The sequence below is a fragment of the Cantharellus anzutake genome, assembly GCF_015039405.1.
Source record: "Cantharellus anzutake strain C23 chromosome Unknown EI90scaffold_325, whole genome shotgun sequence".
Taxonomy (NCBI): Eukaryota; Fungi; Basidiomycota; class Agaricomycetes; order Cantharellales; family Hydnaceae; genus Cantharellus; species Cantharellus anzutake.
In genome coordinates this window covers 1-19,837 of record NW_024067275.1, presented here as the reverse complement: position 1 = coordinate 19,837, position 19,837 = coordinate 1, and the positions used below count along the sequence as shown (strand labels likewise).

The following is a 19,837-nucleotide window of genomic DNA, read 5'->3' as shown; positions in this document are numbered from 1 at the left end:
ACAATAACATGGACATCGGGTGTTTTGGGTGATAATAGTTGGTTAAGTTGTTAATATATACATATCACATGACTTTGGACTGTACAGAGCCCATAAGGGGCTAGAAATGGGAAATTCCCATTTCCATAACATGATGTGTGTTGCTTCTCTTTGAAGTACATCAGGCCTTATGGTCCATTACTACTGTGAATTTTCGGCCACCTGTTAGCTCATCCATCCATTTGGACAGGGCTTCCAGGACACCCGGTGCCTCCAGTTCATATGCGAAGTATGAACGTTGTGTCGAAGTAAACTTCTTTGACATGAATGCCACAGGGCGGGAGGTTTCCCATTTCGTGCCCTGGGCCAGAATAGCACCGACGCCTGCTGGGCAGGTGTCTGTGATAACCCAGACTTGGAACCTCGATTGTTCATCATCAGAGAGGCCCATAGGGGTGCTCCAGATGATGGGTTTCAGAATCAGTGTTTTACAGGCGAGATTTTTGATCTCATCGAAACACTTCTGGTGTAACAGGGTCCAGAAGAATGGTAAGTAGTTGGTGCATATCGTCTGTAACAAACCTGTATATGCACTAACGTTTGGCATGAAGCAGGCGAGATACTCAATGAGTCCAGGAAGTGTAGTACTTCCCAGTGATCTTCAGGTACTCGCCAGTTGCAAAGTTTTGCCATTTTATCAGAGTCCGCATGGACTCCATGGCCATCCACCTTACATCCTAGGATGCCCAGAACTGCTGCAAACGGCTCAAACTTTTTCCTACTGATGTACAGGTGTTCAGCTTTCAGTTGGTCATGGACCCACAAAAGCTTCTCATTGTGTTCAGAAACCAAATCGGTTCCCATAAATATATTGTCGAACCATGCATGTACAGCCCATCTGATGTTTTGTCAGAGGACCCACAACACAGTTCTTTGAAAGGTTGAGGGACCATTGCAGTCCCTGTTATAGAAACGGATCTAGAATCTTATGGTCCGTGACTATAGGCAAGCAGACTTTGGGATTCCATCACCTTATTTCGCTGTCAAACCCCATGCCAAGCTTTCCCACTGGGTTTTGGTGCTGGCTGGGGGATTTGTTGAGTTTCAAGGGATTTCCCTTAACCATTGTAATATTTATATTAGATAGTTATGAGTCATATGACATGTAAGGCAGTTGCCAGAATTGTTCCTTCCTTATCTAATACATAACCCACAAAACCTTGTACCGCGATTGTAACTGCCATACCATTGTGCCACCACTGTAAGCCTTCTCTGTAACATCTGACTTGGTCCATATCGATGTCTACATCGATATTCTTACAATCTGTGAGAAAACCTCAACGGCCCGGTGAGTACTCAGACACCGGACCTCACTCTTCCCGCTCCCACCCCCCCACTGGGTGGTTGAGTGTGAGGTCTGTGGGGCTCGCTCAGGTCACCAGGCCGTAAGTGTCACAAAGGTGTGGGTATTACGGGGTGATAAGCGATGGGTTTTCACCTGTCGCCTGTCACGTGACACTAATCTACAACGGGACTACAGGTAATGGGGGCCCGGGCTTGTGCCCTGACACTCTCCCCCCTTGTGTTGCAGTTGCGACGCATACAAGATAAAAGAAAAGGAAAGTTTAAGCTTTTGTCAGGGCACACCTGCCTGACCCGGGTCCACCCAGACCCACCTGGCCACACCCCGCTCTCCCTCCTCCTTCCTCCCTCTCTCCCCCTTCCCTTTTCCCTTTTCCTTCTCCTTTCTTTATTTCATTCTTCTCATCTTCCTCTTCCTGTTTATTTCCTTCTATCTACACGGACCATCTTCCTTTGTATCGATGTACTATTGACCCGTCCGGCCCACACACCCCGGATGGCTTCCTGCTGTGCCCAGCACGCGCGCACACAGCGGACGCTCTCGGGATCCCCCACGGGGACACCCGGATGCCTGCGGCTGTCTCTGAGGATGATGTGGCACCCGTCATATGACTCAAACCGCATGTACATAAATGTACCTGAAGTGGGAACTGAAGAAGTAACCTTCTTCTCACATTCTCCACTTCAGGTAAGTAGTATAGTTTTCCCCTTTAATAATAATAACACATTCTCCACTTCAGTCTGAGTGGCCAGGGACCACTGTCCCGGATCGGGCCTGCCAGTACGCATGCCCATTCCACACCCCGCGACGGCCTCAGTGCCGGGCGTTACTCCTGGGCGCTCTCAACCCTGGACGCGTCCCTGACAGCTTTTTAAAAAGAATAATGAATAAGGAATGTGTTTGCCACTTTAAAGTGGGCAACATTGTACATCAAGTTATAAAAAGAAGAAAAGGAAAAGGAGTGAATGTCTTTTAAAGCGGGCAGTGTTATACATAGGGATAAGTATATATGAAGTCTTAAAATATCGGGTTTCCCAATGGGAAATCCTCCAAAGATGTTTTGCATCTTCGGCCTGTGTTTCCTCCTCAAATTGATAATTTAGGTCTGTAAAATATTGTTTACAGTGCTTCGCATACTGTTTCGTGTACGAGTTCTTGCATTTTCACAAGAGTGGAGTGGTTTCCACTTTGCCAGAGAAATTCGTGCTCTGGGTTTTCGTTTGTTCATCTGGCTGTTTAGCTGGATGGTTTTCCGTGGTTAGAGCCACCTTGCCAAGTGCAGAGCTTGACAGAGTACTAGTTGCTCCTGGTTTGGGAGCAAATGATCGTTCGACTTCATGGCCAGCATGAGTCCCCGGAACTTTGTTCCGGTGCTGTTTGGAGGCTGTTGCCTCTTGCCACAGCTCCCATGCTGTGTTCCCCAGTGTTTGTGAGGATTTTTGGACCGAGATCTATCTTATCTCGGTTGAACGGTTCCCTGTTGCATTGGATGCCTCCCACCAAGGTTACTTGCCCATAGGGTGTTGAAGTACTTGACAGCCCGCCGCCTCTAGCAGTGGTCCCAGCCTGGGGTTTGCTATTGGCTGCCTACTGCCTTCCTTCCTCCCCTCAACCTGGGTCTGTGCTCTTGTTGGAGCACCACTCTGCAGTCCGGACAGAGTCACCTACCCACAGGGTAGCGAGAATTGTGGTATCCCATCCCAGTCGTGTTAGTCCCTGTCTGGGTTACACTTTCTGAGACCCAATATCACATCTCCTCCCCCTAATCTGGGAGGCCCCATCATGTTGGACTTGGCAGTGGGATTCTGCCTGTGCGCAAGTGAGCTCAGGCTCACATTCAAGTTCCTCGATTTCTGGAAATCGGTTTCTCTTCATTTTGGAGAGAGGTAATCTTTCGCACTTCTATGCGAATCTTGTACTCCTGCCTCTGGGTGGCATGGTTCTCATAGGCATTTCTTGGCACCTCTGAGTAATCAGGTCGTCTCTATTTGGATGGCCTGAGTGAGGAGCTTGTCTTGCTCTCTTGTTTCCCTTTCATGAGGGATTCTGTCTCATCCAACTCCTTTCAGAGTTGGCTTGTGTTGTCCACTATCACTGGGGGTGATAGCTTGCTCTCGGCTTGGGTTGGGCCGAGAATTTGTTGGCTTTGGCCATCTCGAAAAGCATGTGGACACTTCCCTGTAGGGTGGCTTGCCCATAGGGTGTCATGGTACTTGGCGGCCCGCTGCCTCTGGTAGTGGTCCCCTTTTGGGGGTCTGTCATTGGCTGCCTACCGTCTTCCCATCTCCCCTCGACATGGGTTTGCCCTCCTGAGGGTGGGCCCTTATGCAACCCGGACAGGGTCGCCTGCCCATGGGGTGGCGGGATAGTCAGTGCTCCGCCCCTTGGTGTGCTAGTCCCCATATGGGGTCGTGCCTCATGAGGCCCGGAACCGTATCCCCTCCCCCTGACCTGGGAGGCCCCCATCATAATGGGTTTGGCAGCGAGGTCTGCCAGTGTGCGTGCCTCTTCAAGCTCGCGTTTTAACAACTTGATCTCCCTCTTCTGGAGGTTGACTTCTCTCTCTGTGTCTTTCAGAGAGGCAAAGATGCCCTCAGCATCTCTTCGTGCTCTGTTGTATTCGCGCCTCCAGTGGGCGCAATGGTCGCAGGCGTCTTCTGATGCCCTCGATGTTATGGAAATGGGAATTTCCCATTTTAGACTCTTATGGGTTCTGTATCATGTGATTTATATAGTAATATAGTTTATCCAATCATTAATCAACAAAAACCCGCTGCCACACTACCTGTTCAACAACATGTTAAACCATCTGTGAAACCACCTGTAAACCCCTATGTCCAACCCCCTTCCCTATTCCTGCGCCAGAATGGACGAAAATGGGCGCCTCTGGCCCCATTTTTGTAACACTCGAGTTATCAGACCGTGCCCGTTTGGACGGTCTGGACGAGGCGCCACTGTCGCTCCCTCGTCTCCCTCCTACGAGGGACTTCATCTCTTTCAACTCCTGACAAAGTTGACCTGTCTGGGCAGCTACCGCTGATGCAATAGCTGATTCCCAGCCTATATTTGGCTGGGTTGTTGGATCTGGGCCAAATTGGCCGATCCAGGGAGTGATTTGGCCAGGGAAGTTCCCTGGGGAGTATGCCTGGGGCTGCAGCAGCAATTGCTGCCCCTGGAATGGCGCTTGTTGTGCCATCGGTGCAGTTTGTACTGCATATGGTTTTACACATGAGCCTGGGGATCACGTGGTCTAGGCGAGTTACTCGCCTAGCCCATGTGATGTCTAGCCCATGGTGTGGCTGTCCGGGCGAGTTGCTCGCCCAGAATCTTCCCACGCTCTTGGCTGTGGGTGAACGCCCTTCAGCTTTACTTTTTCCGCCTCCGTTTTTGGGGGTGTAGTGATGCCGAAAGTTCCGTATCTTCTTAGATCAGGAGATTTTCCGGTTCCCTCACATTTTGTAATGTGAGGTACTCGTCCAGGTGGATGAGGTCATTACGATTTCCTAGGGGTTCCCATGTGGTGTCCCCTAGCTCCCATTTGGCCTTAAACCAGAGTTCGTTGTGAACCCATGCGTGGTTTAAGATTTCGCAAACTACTGCTTCGCAATCAGGGTCTTCCCCAAATCGTAGAATATGTTTACTTCCCTATTTGGGAAGATTTCTTGGTCATTCGGCTCGTGAGGTACGAGCCGGGATATGTGGAATCTTGGGTGGATTCCGCATTGTTCAAGTTGTGGTGGCAACTTGAGGATGTAGTTTGACGTCTCTGGAAATGTTTCCAGAATTTCATAAGGCCCTATATACAGGGGCTTTAGTTTGCCTGCCCTCCCTTTGGGTAGGTTCAACTTATCTGTGGATAAGTATGCAAGTTCACCTTTTCTCAAAGGCAGGTCCAGGCGTCTTTTCTTATTCGCCTGGATTGTTTGAGCAGCGCGATTGTGTATTATCGCATCGTGTGCTGCCATGAGGTTTTCCTTCGCTTTTTGGGTGAAGTCATTTACTCCCAGGTAGTCCGAGAGTGGTGCTGTTAGGCACATCTTTGGCATATGGCCGTAGATTAATTCGAACGGGGCAAATCCTGTTGATGTGTTCGAGCTTGCATTGATCACGAATTCTGCCATTGACAGTTTCGCTGCCCAGTCGCGTTGATTTGGTCTAACCATCACGCATAGTATTTGTACTACTTTTTGTATCATTCTTTCCGCTTGGCCATCGCCTTGCAGGTGGAATGCAGTTGTGAATTTCAACTGTACACCGAGTATTCGGTGTAGTTCACGCCAAAATTTTGACGTGAATTTCAAGTCTCGATCTGATATGATCGAGTGTGGTAGACCGTGGAGTCTTACAACTTCACGAAGAAATACGAATGCTAGTTCTAGTGCGTTCGTTGTTGTCTTTACTGGAATTAGGTGGACATTGGACGTTGACCTACGAATGATTACCCAGAGGTAATCATATCCCAAGCTTGTTGGGAATGGACCTGTGAGGTCCATAGCTATTGATGACCATGGGGTCTCCTGGGTCGGGAGTGGGTGAAGCATTCCGGGATTTCTCCTGGTGCTTTTCTTTGTTGTTTGACAAGTTCTGCAAGACCTGCAGAACTTGTGGGTATCCTTCCTCATCGACTTCCACCAGAAGTGTCGATGGAGGGTTTCCACTGTTTTCTTGGATCCTAGGTGTCCAAGTGTTTCGTGGATGTTTTCGAGGATTATTCCTCGAATGGACTTCCTTTCATAGTTCCCTTTCGGGACTACTATTTGGGTCATTCCTCCTTCTCCAAGTTGGGTTATCAGCCCATCTTTTACGAGGAAGTTTTTGAAGTTCCCCAGGTTCTCTAGGATTTCCCGGTGGATCTGGCTTTTCTAGTATCCAGATTTTATTGCCTCAATGAGGTCTTTCTCTTCGAATTGTTTTCGAAGGTTCTCTTCTGGATTTTGGGTGCTCCCCCCTAGAGTTTCTTCTAGGTTATCGCTCCCCCTAGAGCTTCCTCTAGGGTATTTCTCATGCATATCACTGCGAGTCTCTTTCTCTCTGAGTTTTTACTCAGGGTACTGCTTAGTAGCAGTTTTTCGTATTCCTCGATTCTGTCGGGGATAATATCTTCTGCATTTTTGTCCAGATGGATGTCCGCCAACACATAGTTGTCGAAATGCAGATCCTCGTCCGTTGACGAGTCATAGTACCGTGAGAGTGCATCTGCCACTTTGTTCTTGTGGCCTTCCACGTATTTTATTTCGCAATTGAAGCTTGCGAAGAAGGCTTGCCATCTCAGGTGTCTACCTGAGTTGTGGTTTCTCGCTTTGAAATATTCCAAAGCTTTGTGGTCTGTGATTACTGTGAATTCACGGCCTCCCATGAGCTTGTCTTGCCATCTCATGAGTGCTTCGAGGACACCCAGTGCCTCGAGCTCGTAGGCAAAGTACCTACATTGTGTGTTGGGAGTATCACATAGGTTGGGCCGAGTTATTCAGCTTTATCCCTGTTTGCGACATCAGCAAACCTGGATGCGGAGGCCTGAGAGCTCATAGAGCTCATAGAGCTCTCAGAGCTTCAGTACTTTGAAATTGCAGGTCCCCTTCTCTGAGAGCTCCAAAAAGTAGTCAAAGCTCTGAGAGCTCATAGAGCTATATTTGCACACAGGGGACTATTATCTATATGAGCTCCCTGAGTGTTTAATTTACCCGATATTAAAATTTAAATTTAAAAGCATTGACTATGGCATCATGTGACTAGCCATAGCCAAGTCCCTACCATACCAGGGACTGAACAAACTCAGCTTCACTTTCAGCACCAATGCGGCACCAGACACCAAGGGTATGTAGCCCAATCAATATATAAGCCAAATTTAGGGATATAAATGCAGTTAATTTAGGGAAAATGCGGGAAAATGAGTGGGAAAATGCAGTAACTTGCAAAAAGTGTAATGGCGGTTCATGAACCATCATGGAAGTCATGACATTTCATGAATGGTCACCAAACTTCATGAAGCAGCATGGGGTGTCATGCACAGTCATGCTGGTTCATGACAAACCATCATGGAATTTCATGAGATGTCATGAACCTGCATGGGGGGTCATGATTGCTCATGACTTAAGTGGTTCCAGGCAGGTTTTGAGTGGTTACATGCCTGTCTATGAAGTGTCATGAAGTGTCATGAGCCCTCATAAAGGATCATGGACCCTCATGGACCCTCATGAATCACTATGAGTCTTCCCAAGAATCATTGTGATTGATCAAAAATTAGGATTGTTGGTACAACAATGACAGTTGGGGGCATAATGGTTAATTACATGTTACCCTTAAGTTGAAAGTGATATGAAAGCATCACACAAGAGGGGGTTGCTCTAGTTGATTTCAGACTAAGGTCCCTGAAAGTATTTACAAGGTATAAATAAGGGAGAGAAATCATGGGAAGGGCCAGTCAGTCCAGTGCAGAAATGAGTGGGGATTATCAAAGACAAGAACCCAGGTGAAGAATGAATATGTAAAATATTGACACTTGATCTGCTACTATATTGGCACCCAGGTTGTCAGTTGCCTCCCTACTTTGCCTCTTTGTTTAATTGTTCATTCCACTCTCATTCATTCTCTCACTCTCTGTCTCCCTGGTTCTCATCCCTCATTTAGTTTGTCATGTTCACCGCTCTGCCTCCCATTCAGGTGCCAGACTGACCAGCCCCTCTTCTGTTCTCCCTTTCGTATTTATGCATTGTAGATAGTATACTACCTATGTACCCCAGTTTGAATGTCAACTAGAATACCCCCCAAGTCCTCTTGTCCATAGTTGTCAGGGACAGCTCCAAAAGTGGCAAAGTCCCAGCATGGGGGACTCGATGGGATGAGTAGTGGCTATGCATAGCAGTGGTCCTGTCATGGGGTGAGCATCCCTGACCACTTAGTCTGAAGTGGGAAAGTGAGAAGAAGGCTGCTTCTTCTGTTCCCACCCCAGGTGCTGTTATATACATGTGGCTGAGGTCACATGGAAGGAGCCATGCCATCTCTGCACACAGCCGCACCCCTCTGGGTGTCTCTGCAGGAGATCCTGGGGGTGGCCACTGTGTGGGTGGGAATGTGTGCAGTGGGTGCGGCAATAGGGGCAGTGGCATTAGGGTGTAGTGGTACAGGAGGGGTGTGCAGCATTCCCAGGTATGTGGGTGCACCAGTGGTACATAGAGAAAGAGGAAGTCAACCATAGAACAGAAATAGAGAGAAAGAGGAAAAAGGAAAGGTGAGGGGGGAAGGTGAGATAGGAGGAGCAAGAAGCAAGGGCAGGGGAAGTGGAGTAGGGTGGCATGGTGCAGCGTGGGGTCAGGCAGGGTATGCCCTGACAATAGTTCACCTCTGACTTTGTCTTCACTTGAACCTACATCGCCACCAGGTTCCCTCCACTACACCTGAACACAGGATAGCCTAGAGCATGTGGCACAACGCTCCCACTGAGTTGTTGAAACCAACATCCCAACCCCCTGACACCTTGCAATGGAGTAACCTATCAGCTAAGTGATTGTTATGGAAATGGGAATTTCCCATTTTAGACTCTTATGGGTTCTGTATCACATGATTTGTATAATAATTAAGTCTATCCAATCAATAACAACCAATAACCCGCTGTGCTAACATCTGTATAACCATATGAACCCCATTCCCCGACCTTTCCCCTTTCCTGCGCCTCGAATGGACGAAAATGGGCGCCTCCGGCCCCATTTTTGTAACAGTGATCACTCACACTGCCATACTCTGCTCCACTTCCCACGAATACCCTCAAGCACTGTTTCTGACACCAAGCAGCAAAGGTGGCTGGAGGAAAAGTGGAGTTCAGTGCAGTGCCGACACAAGTCCATGAGTTGGAGGTTGATCAGTCAGTGCTGTCACAAATAAGGTCTGTCACATGACAGTTCATAAGTGCTTGTGACATCTCATGCATTGACTCATCATACATGTTCATGGAGCATTGTGAATGTCCATGATGCATCATGGGACATTATAGCATTTTACATGATGGGGAAAGGTCAAAATAAACATATGACACTCCATGACACTCCATGAACCTTCATGAGTACAAAGACAAACTCACCATTACCAGGTATGTAGGAGTCATGCTCCTTCAGGAGAACATTTACCGCTGTCTCCTGACAGATTGCTGCCATTATCTCTAAAGGCACATCATCTTCTGGTAGCGAACTCAAAACATTTTCGTCTATCGTATACTCTGAGAAGCAGTGATTGTGTTTCCTCAGCCATTGAAGTGCCTCCAAAACAGCTCTCCTCCGAATGCGAAACGTTGACTTAAGCCAATGCTGTGGCAGATGGCCGACACTGACATAAGTGATGGATATGACAGAGGAAAATACCCCCACAGGACGGGGCAATTTGCGTCCATGGAGCATACTCAGGATATCCTCAGTGTTCATAGGAAAGCTCGTCACATTCCCCTGTAAGCCAGATTGTAGACATGTGGGATCATCCCTAGGTCCACCTTTGGGGAACATTTTGAAAATGAAGCAACGTGGATAAATTGGCGATAGCAGGAGCTGTTCTGGCATTGTGAGACGAGATAGCTCGACAGGTATATTGCCTATCCACATTTTATTTGATAAGGAAAATTGGGGGATTTTATCTTGATGAAGATCTTGAAGGCAAGTTTTACACAGGTTAGCTTGCAACTTCCCATTGACCTCAATTACGCCATGTTTCTCCAGCAGCATGCCGGAAATGAGATGTTGGGCTGGAGGACTATCTGCTGGTTTCAAATGGTGTGCATTTGGAATTTCGCTAACATCGACTACGATGCACTCGTGCTCCCATCGCAGCTGTGCACACACAGCGCAAGTGACCTCTCGAACTGCCGCAGGGGAGATCACATCTAGGAAGGCTGCCTGGCAATCACGAAGCTCTTTTTCGGTGGGGATATGCAAAAATGGATAACTTTGGTCATTGTCGTCGATTTGAAATGGGGTTTGTTCGTCTTCTGGCTCGACCATTTGGGTATCTTCACTATCGATGCAGCAGCTCGATGTGGAGTTCTTCAGTCTTTTCCTTAGTTCTGGTGCTGGCGAGTCCGCTTTCCTCTTATTTCTTGATGGTCTACACTTCTTACAATCACGATGTTCCTCGAAAATGGCTTGTGTATCACTGGGAAGGGCTTGGATGAAAGATAACATCTCTTCACGGTTCCGCTGAGCGATCCTTGACGCTAATATCGAGCGCTCTCTGCAGATTGCGATGATTTCTGCCATTGTCAACAGTGAAAGCCAATCCTTCACCTTGGTTCGAAACTGTACGCGTTGGTGAGACTGAACATCGGCAGGTATGTGTCAATTCACTTGTTAGCCCCTCAGAGTTTGTGGAAATCTGGCCAGCACCACAAATTGACATTCTCAGTCATTGCTTTCTGATGGAAAACAACGCTGACTTCTTCTATGAATTAGATGATATTTGGCCCCCAAAGTATAGATGCGACGGCTTTACCATGTGATCGGCGCTCTCTGACGGAAAACAATAAACAATATTGACATCTGTCAAGGATCAGCTTCAATGCTTTAACGGCTTCACCGTGTGTTCGCTGCTTTCTAATGGAAAACAATAAACAATGCTGACATCTGCCAAGGACCCTGCATCTTTGATGCTTCAACAGCTTTACCGTGCAATCAGTCCTGTCTGATGGAAGACAATGAACAATGTTGACATCTGTCAAAAATTAGATCCACACGAAGCTCTCTTGATGCTTTGAGACAGCAGATATTCGGCAAAACTTCTTTGATTTGTATTGAATGTCAAGATAGCGAAGGCCCATCCCGAGGTCGACACCACATATGTGCCCCAACTCATCCAGAGTGTTCTCATGGAATTGTCACTGTTTCAGAACCCGCGGTGCTTCTCTCCATCCAAACCTAAATCAAGTAGCACATTAACAACAGTACGTACTCATAATTGTACATGTTCATCTCGTGTTTCTCCTGACTTCTTAATGGGTTTGTGTGTAGTAACCCCATGGACAAGCGCTTTCCTAAAGTAGCGCGCATGTAGTATCAAGTAAGCATATATGCGAAATGGTTATAATAAACCCTCATCGCTCAATCGTATACCCTTCCACTAACAACATCTCCAACTTCCCTCGCATCTATGACACCTCTTCCTGACAACAATGATCTTCGCCGGTGTATCACTGGTTTATACCTTGGCGACGACAACATTGCATCACAAGTTGGCTGGATTTACGCAAAAGCTCGACGTTGCCATGTCCTCTGCCTTCATGGCACCAATAAGGCCGACCTGAACCCCACTCCCGTCGTCCTCCATGGCATCTTTGCCTTTTCACGACAACCATTCAAGCTGCTTCCGGATGGTGGGTTTCGCGAGTCTAACATGCCGGAGTACTTCAATTTCGGTGTATCACTGCAAGAAGCGATGGCAAGGACAAATGCGTGGGCACGGCTCGAGAGGATTCAAGACAATGAGCTGCTCGGATTCAGCGATTTCCCACAGTACATCAAGAATCTCAAAAGTTTTGAGGGATTGATGCATGTTGGTGATGCGCCCACATACTCTTTGGTTAGTGATGAAGGCGCCAGTGGGCCCCAGGTTAAGGTCATCCACAGAATGTTCGAGGTAAGTTTTTTGTATCCTGCTCACTACTGTCCTCTGAGAACACTGTCCGATAGTCTTGCTGGGATACGATTCGTTTGGCGACAACGCCTCAACAATCAGATATTGAAGGTACGTGGGCATGGCTGACAACAACTTAGACAAAGCAACTTACTGGGCCTTCATGATAGCGGAGGCAAAAACGCGATATAAGCTCACTCCTGGAGACCACCCTGTTGCTGTGAGATTGGCCAATGCTAGTACGTAATTAGTCCAAATTCCAACAAACATGTCTCAAGATCAACAACAGAGTCCCCTGGAAACACTTCTAGCGTAACTGTCATGATCATGCATTCCGGCCTGTTAGCCGCCCATCCCGATGCTGCCCGAGCCCATTCCCGCTATGCGAGCGCGAGCGCGAGTCCCGACCTCAGCCCCTATTCTCCATGAGGGCCCCCCGCTCACTCCCCCGCTTGCCCCTAGGCTCCCCTGCACCTGGCCGACTCCCCTACAGCCACACCAACCTTTCTGCCCTGAGTCCGCCTCCGGCACCACGCCTAGCACAACTCCCCTACCTCGCCCACTTGGCCCTACAGGGCCGCTACCCTCCCCGCGCCCGACTCTGGCCCAACTCCGAGTCCAGCGTTACTATGATACCATCGCCACTATTGCGGCCCTACGCTCCTTCCTCTGTTTATCTGTTATTGTTTGTTTGACCCTCGGTCATTGCCGGCCGCTGTGTGGCCGACCCCGCTCCTTCTTCTTGTTTGCTTCCGGACCCTTCGGCCTTCGGCCCGGGTCCGCTTCCATTCATTTCTCCCTCCTATATATATCCTGTATACTACATTATAGTACCTTAGCTCTAATATCGACTTGACCACGACCCCAAGCCCTGACCCCAACAAGGCAGCCCCAGTAAGTTCGAAATGAGGGCCAAGAGACAACTAGGGGGCACAGCACTCCCTTTAGAGTTGCTGAGGCCGAATGCCCTACCCTCGGGCCTTGTCTGAGGCATCGCGGCCATCGCGGCCCTTAGCGGTCCGCATCGGCGACCTCCGGTGCCCACCTCCGGATCAGTATCTAACAGTAACAGTGGAACCTTCCGTGTCCCGAAGTCTCAAGCCAAATGCAGAGCTGCCGACAGAGCCAAGCACGCTGCCAACAGAGCCTACCACACTGCGAACGGAACCTAAGACTCCAGAAAGCAGGGTGAAAGGTATGGGACTTCTGTACACTGTACATTGATAACTCGCGAAGCAAAAATCCGACTCATAGCATTACCCGATCTGGATGGATGCAGTGATAACACAACGAATCAGGTTTGCTCCATTAATTCTTTGCCCACATTTCATGTATGAGCTAATAATATTCAACCATAGTCGACGGCTTTTTGGGCCCTGAATTTGGGCTGGAACATTGGCCAGTGGCACCGGAAAATTTTCGCATCCGAGACAAAATGTTCAAGGAGCAAAGGTGGCAAACGAATCCGTTACATGCATACCGCGAGGGTATTCAAGGTGTTATCTCCCCTGCAGAGTATTCGACCGCACTTCCAGGAGCTACTGTCCAGGCTTCTTTCACCCTGGCCTGTCATTTGATAGGAAGTAAGACTGGCAAGAGAGTGACCTATTCTGCACGCATGGAGGAGACAATCGTGCTTAAGAACCCGCCCCCCCTTTTCAGCGACCATGCAGAGAGTGGATCCCCTTCGAAACGACAATTCTCTGGACCATCCTTCTCTCCCGTTAAGTGCCAAAGGCAGAGGTAATGCGAGAAGGTGCATTTCACTTTTGCCGACTGCCTTTGCCGCTAAACAGTTATCTTAGAGCAGCTCTCATTGTTTTTACAATATCCTCTTCATGATTCAACTCAGTATCATTATTCGCCTCTCCCAACCACTTGTGCGTTGAATATAAATAAACAGGTCCGGAGTTGGCCGAACTGATAAATGAAGTGAATATTGGCCTCGTGATGAGAAAGTGTGTCACAACCCGGCAATTCCCACGGTCAGGTGATCACTCCCCACACCTTCTCCCTCCCCCGCTTCGACCCTGTCAACCCTGCTGCCCACCCAACACCACCTGAACAAGCCCGTCACCCTTCCCCATCACCACTACCTGTTTCCACGGCCCATCACGGGCCTACGAGTCTTTCTTTATCACGCTTGTTTTTCTTGACGGCCGTACACAGCCGTCCTTCTCCCACACTCTTTGTTTGTTTTCGTTTCTTCTTAACCCCGCCTGCAATCTCCATGAGATCTGGCGACTTAATTCCATTCATTCCGTTATACTTAAATACCGGTTGTACACTACCTTGTACTTGAGTTCGAAAATCAACTAGGGTTACCCCCTGCACTCTCTGTCTGACCCAGTCGCACCTTCTGCCTCCTGAAATATCGGGGCCGTGTCAAGTATGAGGCGCAACGCTCACGAACGAGTCGTTGAAGCTGAAACCCCTTCCTGCCGCGATTGTCATCCCCGCCCTTGACGGGCTGTTACGCCGAAGTAGCGGACCTTAACGGTTGCCGACAGCGAGTCACGGTAATGTTTTCCCATGCCCGACAAAGTGTTCACGTGAAGCAAGGTCATGGTTGTGAAGCAACCTTTCTAGTGATATCAGTGACCCGGGAATTTCGATGACTTCGATGACTGTCAGTGAAATTTAGTGGCCCAAGCACTATCCCAGACTCGTACCCAGTCGTCATCGCTCCGTGGACGCGCATTGCACACACGCAATTTCAAGTTGGGTTTATATTAAAAGTCACAGTCACCTTTACATGATGCATGAGTAGTCATCTTTTGTATTGAACCCTTAAAGTCACATGTGCCGGAAATAGAGTTAAACCCGATCACCTACTCCGAAAACCAGCGCACGACACTTTGCTCCAATGACTGGCACAAAAGTTGGGTGGCGGTGTTTTTCGGCAGCATCCGGGACTGAATTGTTGAGTCCACACAACTTGTGCACAACAGATTAGGTTGTAGTCCAGTGCATTTTTAGTGTCAACTCACATAAGATTTGTACCTGACCCACCCCAAAGGGTATGAAGGGCTGCAGAGTCAATAACCTGAGCATGCAGAGAATCTAAGCCTTATATATTACTTTGAGAGCAATTACTGTGTTGGTGTGAGTTAGTGCAGATGGTATAGCATTCGCTGAGGCTATGCACTTTTTTTGCTTGCTCGGGTTCGACTCCCACTTGGTAACTTCCTTTTTTCATTCATTCCTCACTATGTATAAATTTGTCGCATGTATGAAAGGGGTGATGCATGAAAAAAAGGAGGTTACCAAGTGGGAGTCGAACCCGAGCAAGCAAAAAAAGTGCATAGCCTCAGTGAGTGCTATACCATCTGCACTAACTCGCACCAACACAGTAATTGCTCTCAAAGTGATATATAAGGCTTAGATTCTCTGCATGCTCAGGTTATTGACTCCGCAGCCCTTCATACCCTTTGGGGTGGGTCGGGTACAAATCTTATGTGAGTTGACACTAAAAATGCACCGGACTACAACCTAATCTGTTGCGCACAAGTTGTGTGGACTCAACAATTCAGTCCCGGATGCTGCCGAAAAACACCGCCACCCAACTTTTGTGCCAGTCGTTGGAGCAAAGTGTCGTGCGCTGGTTTTCAGAGTAGGTGATCGGGTTTAACTCTATTTCCGGCACATGTGACTTTAAGGGTTCAATACAAAAGATGACTACTCATGCATCATGTAAAGGTGACTGTGACTTTTAATATAAACCCAACTTGAAATTGCGTGTGCGCAGTGCGCATCCATGGAGCGATGACGACTGGGTACGAGTCTGGCACTATCCCAAAGACTTGCATCCAAAAAAGTATTTTGCATTTTTCTCAATAACTTGCTTGTCAATTTAGTCTCAAATTATATATTCTGGAAGCTATTTGAAGGGGCTATCCAACTGACACCGTGGGAAACAGTCTGGACACCCCTCTGGACAATGACCAGCACTGTGCACAGACATGAGGTGGACAGCCACACTAACCCAAAAGACTCGTGTCCAAAAAAGTATTTTGCGTTTTTCTCGATGATTTATTGGTCAATTCAGTCTCAAAATATATATTCTGGAAGCTATTCAAAGGGGCTATCCATCTGCGTAAAGTGTGTTGGGGACGTGGGAAACAGTGTTGACACCCCTTCAGACAGTGGCCAGCATTGTGCACAGACAGTTGAGCAGCCTGAGGATTGTCATGGGAAATCAGATTCAATTGCGGCATTATGTTTTGAATGTGAATAATTCAAATTTGATTGAATCACAGAAGCATTTGATTGAATTTGATTGAATTATAGAATCATCCCAGGACATCCTAGGACATCCTGGGACATCCTGGTGAATCAGCACACAGATCTCCAACACGTGACACCACCTCGAAAAGAGAGGGCTAACGTTGGCCGTAACAGAAGCACACACACACACACACACCCTAGCACCTTACCACTCACCTACCAACAGATCCAACCCCCACCATGGCCGAACATCAAAATTCGGACCCAGGAGGGACATCCGACAGTCACCTGATGCCGACACACCAAACGCTCAACAATTGGTCGAACCTCAACGCCATACAGCTCTCTCTCCACGGCCAAGCAGACGTAGTAATGGAGACCGACACCCTCTGGCCTAGAACAGACCCCACAGAAGACGACCAGCAAACCATCGGCAACATCACTGAAATGATGCGGGACACACTAGACGGACTCGCCCTCATTAGAGATACAGGCATATGGAACCACCTGCACTACTTCAAGAGCTGGCTCCAGGAGATACTGGCGCTGGACACTGAGAACACGAAACCGGGCGCAGCTGAGTCCAACCCTAATAACCTCACCGCGCTAAACGACATTCTCTTAGAACTAACACAAAGAGTCCATACACTAGAACTTGGACAAAGCGCACACCACACCGCACTGCCCACCGCCCACTGCCCACCGCCCTGCCCAGAGACCCGGAGACTGCAGCCACTCCCATGTCGGCACCCAAAACAACATGGGCGAGCGTGGCAGCCAGACCCCCCCAAATGCCCATCCCAGCCGTCACGGTCAACAACCAAAACCAAGACGACACCACACCACACCCAACTGAACCCACCTCAACAGCTGACCCGAGATGTCTTATCATCCAGCTGAACCCCCCGATCAAACTAGAAGACCACCCGAGCGGCATCGTAACACGAGAGAAGATCAACAATCTCCTAGAGAAGAAAAACGTCCCGCACTACCTGAGAGTGATGGCCATTGGATACTCGGTAGCGGGTAATATCAAAATCACGTCAGCCCCGACATGTAAAGCCTCCGACCTCATCGCCTTCAGACACGAGATAGCAGCCACAATCACCCAAAACGAGGTAACATCCGTATTGCCGGATGTGGAGCACTACCGCGTCAAGATCAACAAAATCCCGACACACAACAACGATGTCCCGATCTCCTCAGGAATGGTACACAAGGAACTTTCCACCTATGTGCCACAGTACAACGGCCTGAAGCATTGGAGACTCCCAAAATGGCTCGGCTCAGACGAGACTATCCACACTAAGAATCATGCCTCAATCGTTATTGACTTCTCTAACAAAAAAGACAGAGACCTTTTTCTTAACCTTAGATCGGTCTACCTATTCAACTCCAGAGGCACCATCACTCCATATGAAGATCGCGTGCAAGTACATGCATGTAGCAAATGCGGCATGCTGTCCCATCACACTGCCGTATGCAAACAAGCCAGATGCCTGAAGTGCGGTGCAAAAGATCACAAAACCACAGACCACCCAGAGGACAATGACCTCTGCTGCATCAACTGCAAGGGCAACCACGATAGTGCACATAAAGAATGCAAGGCCAGAAGAAGCCGCATGGGACTCCCCCCATCCCCGAAACACGTGCCCACACCTCAGCCCCAAGCGCCCACAGCCCGAGTGGAAAAACAGGCAAAAAGAAAAGGCAAAAGTAAGCAAAAACAACCTACCCCTCAGTCCACGCCAGATGAAACCCCAGACCTCGGTCTATCGGACCGAGACCTAAGCAACATCCTGAGCCAACAACAATCCCCAGAGGCCCAAAGAGCCTCAGTAGTGAAGATGGTAAGCGCAAGGGCAAGGGGAGGTGTAGCATCAATCCCCCCCATCAGAATCCCCAGACCAAAACCCAAACCTACCAACCACCAGATGGAAATCGAACCGTTGAGCCAACCTGAAGGGCCACCTCAATGATTCGACAACCTAAACTACCAGCGACATTGACGGTGTGCAGCTGTCAGGGACAGCTCCGAAAGCGGCGAGGTCCCGGCGCAAGGGACTCGATGGGACAGATGTCGGCTATGCGTAGCGGCAGTCCCGTTGTGGGGTGAGCGTCCCCAACCATCTGAAGTGGGAAGTTGAGAAGAAGGCTGCTTCTTCTGTTCCCACCCCAGGCGCTATTATATACATGCAGTCAGGGTCACGTGGAGGAGGCCACGTCATCTCCACGCACAGCTGCACCTCCCCGGGTGTCTCTGCGGGAGATCCCGGAGGTGACCACTCGGTAGGCAGGAGTGCGCGTGGTGCGTGCGGCGATCAGGGGAACGGGGTTAGGTATGTAGTGGTACATAGAGAAAAGGGAAATCGACCATAGAATAAAAAGAGAGAGAAAGGGGAAAAGTGAGGAAAGAGACTCGGGGGGTGATATCGGGGGAGCGGAGTAGGGTAGTGCGGCGCGGGGCACGGGGTCAGGCGGGTGTAACTGCTCCCACACAGCCACCCAGGCCACCATGCACAACATCTCCAAATGGAGAAAACCCACAATTGACGTCCTCCTGCTACAAGAGCCCTGGTGGCACAAAGTAAACGACATACACATCCCAGTTGCCTTCACAGGGTGGCAGACCGTGTTACCGAAACAGCCCATCGCTGAAGGCGAAAGGCCAAGAACAATGGCCTATGTCCGGCAAGATGCCAACATAGAGCTCACACTGAGGAACGACCTAGCGTCGGACCTAGACTTCATGATACTAGACATTAAAAGAAACAGTTCAACGCAACAATCAGTGAGGTTAATTAATATCTACAACCAAAAATCGCTCGACCCAAATGCAAGGAATGAGTACATGGCAGAAAGACTGGCAGAAACCACAACGGATGCAGACATTCCCATTGTCCTCACAGGCGACTGGAATATCCGGCACCCAGACTGGGATGACCATGTTGAAATGCCATGTCCCAGAACCACGGAAACACTAGAATGGCTAGAAGGAGGCACATTCTCACTCTGCAACGAACCATACATCCCAACCTGGGAAGGCAGCAACGGCCACTCCTCTGTGATTGATCTCACCTTTGCCAATGCCGCAGCCAATGGGGCCGGGGCCATCTCAGGCCACTTTATCGACACAGAAATTGGTTGTCTATCGGACCACCACGCCACAATATTCCAGATAGGACCCCCCAGAGAACTTGTCATTAACCCCTGTGAAACCAAACTGAACTGGAAACATGCGAAGGAAGAGGATTTCACAAAAGGCCTAAAAGAAGCAATAACACGCAAGCGACAGAAAGTAGACAACCTAAAGGGTAACCTACTCAATGCCAGCCGGAACACAGCATCACCAGAAGAGCTAGAGGAAGCCACGGCACTAATCCACGGCCTTGTGGAAAAAGCCGCAGCAAAGTCCATCCCCATAAGACGGCCCAGCAAAGCGTCAAAACCATGGTGGAATGAAAACCTAACCAGATCATACCATGAATTAAGACAGACCAAAGACTCACTGAGAGGCTGGATGAGAGACTTCAACCAACCTTCTATCTACCTCGTGGACAAAGCCAAGTCCCTACACAAAGACATTCACTCAGAAATCAGAAAGGCAAAGAAGGATTACTACCGTAAGCTAACAGAGGAAGCAAACCCAAGGAACATGTGGAA

General features: G+C 48.9%; 2 protein-coding genes across 2 annotated transcripts; one reads left to right on the top strand and one right to left on the bottom strand.

Moving 5' to 3' along the window:
* Nucleotides 1-9,351: 9,351 nt before the first annotated feature.
* On the bottom strand, nucleotides 9,352-10,047 carry EI90DRAFT_2958523 (uncharacterized protein; the record flags this gene model as incomplete). The annotated part of the gene is made up of 1 exon (XM_039055449.1): nucleotides 9,352-10,047. The coding sequence occupies one exon, from the start codon at nucleotides 10,045-10,047 to the stop codon at nucleotides 9,352-9,354; it is 696 nt and encodes a 231-aa protein (XP_038907491.1).
* A 1,417-nt stretch (nucleotides 10,048-11,464) lies between these two features.
* Nucleotides 11,465-12,376, top strand: EI90DRAFT_3140518 (uncharacterized protein; the record flags this gene model as incomplete). The annotated part of the gene is made up of 4 exons (XM_039064960.1): nucleotides 11,465-11,950; nucleotides 12,004-12,058; nucleotides 12,118-12,186; nucleotides 12,237-12,376. The coding sequence occupies 4 exons, from the start codon at nucleotides 11,465-11,467 to the stop codon at nucleotides 12,374-12,376; spliced, it is 750 nt and encodes a 249-aa protein (XP_038907490.1).
* Between the last annotated feature and the right edge of the window lie 7,461 nt (nucleotides 12,377-19,837).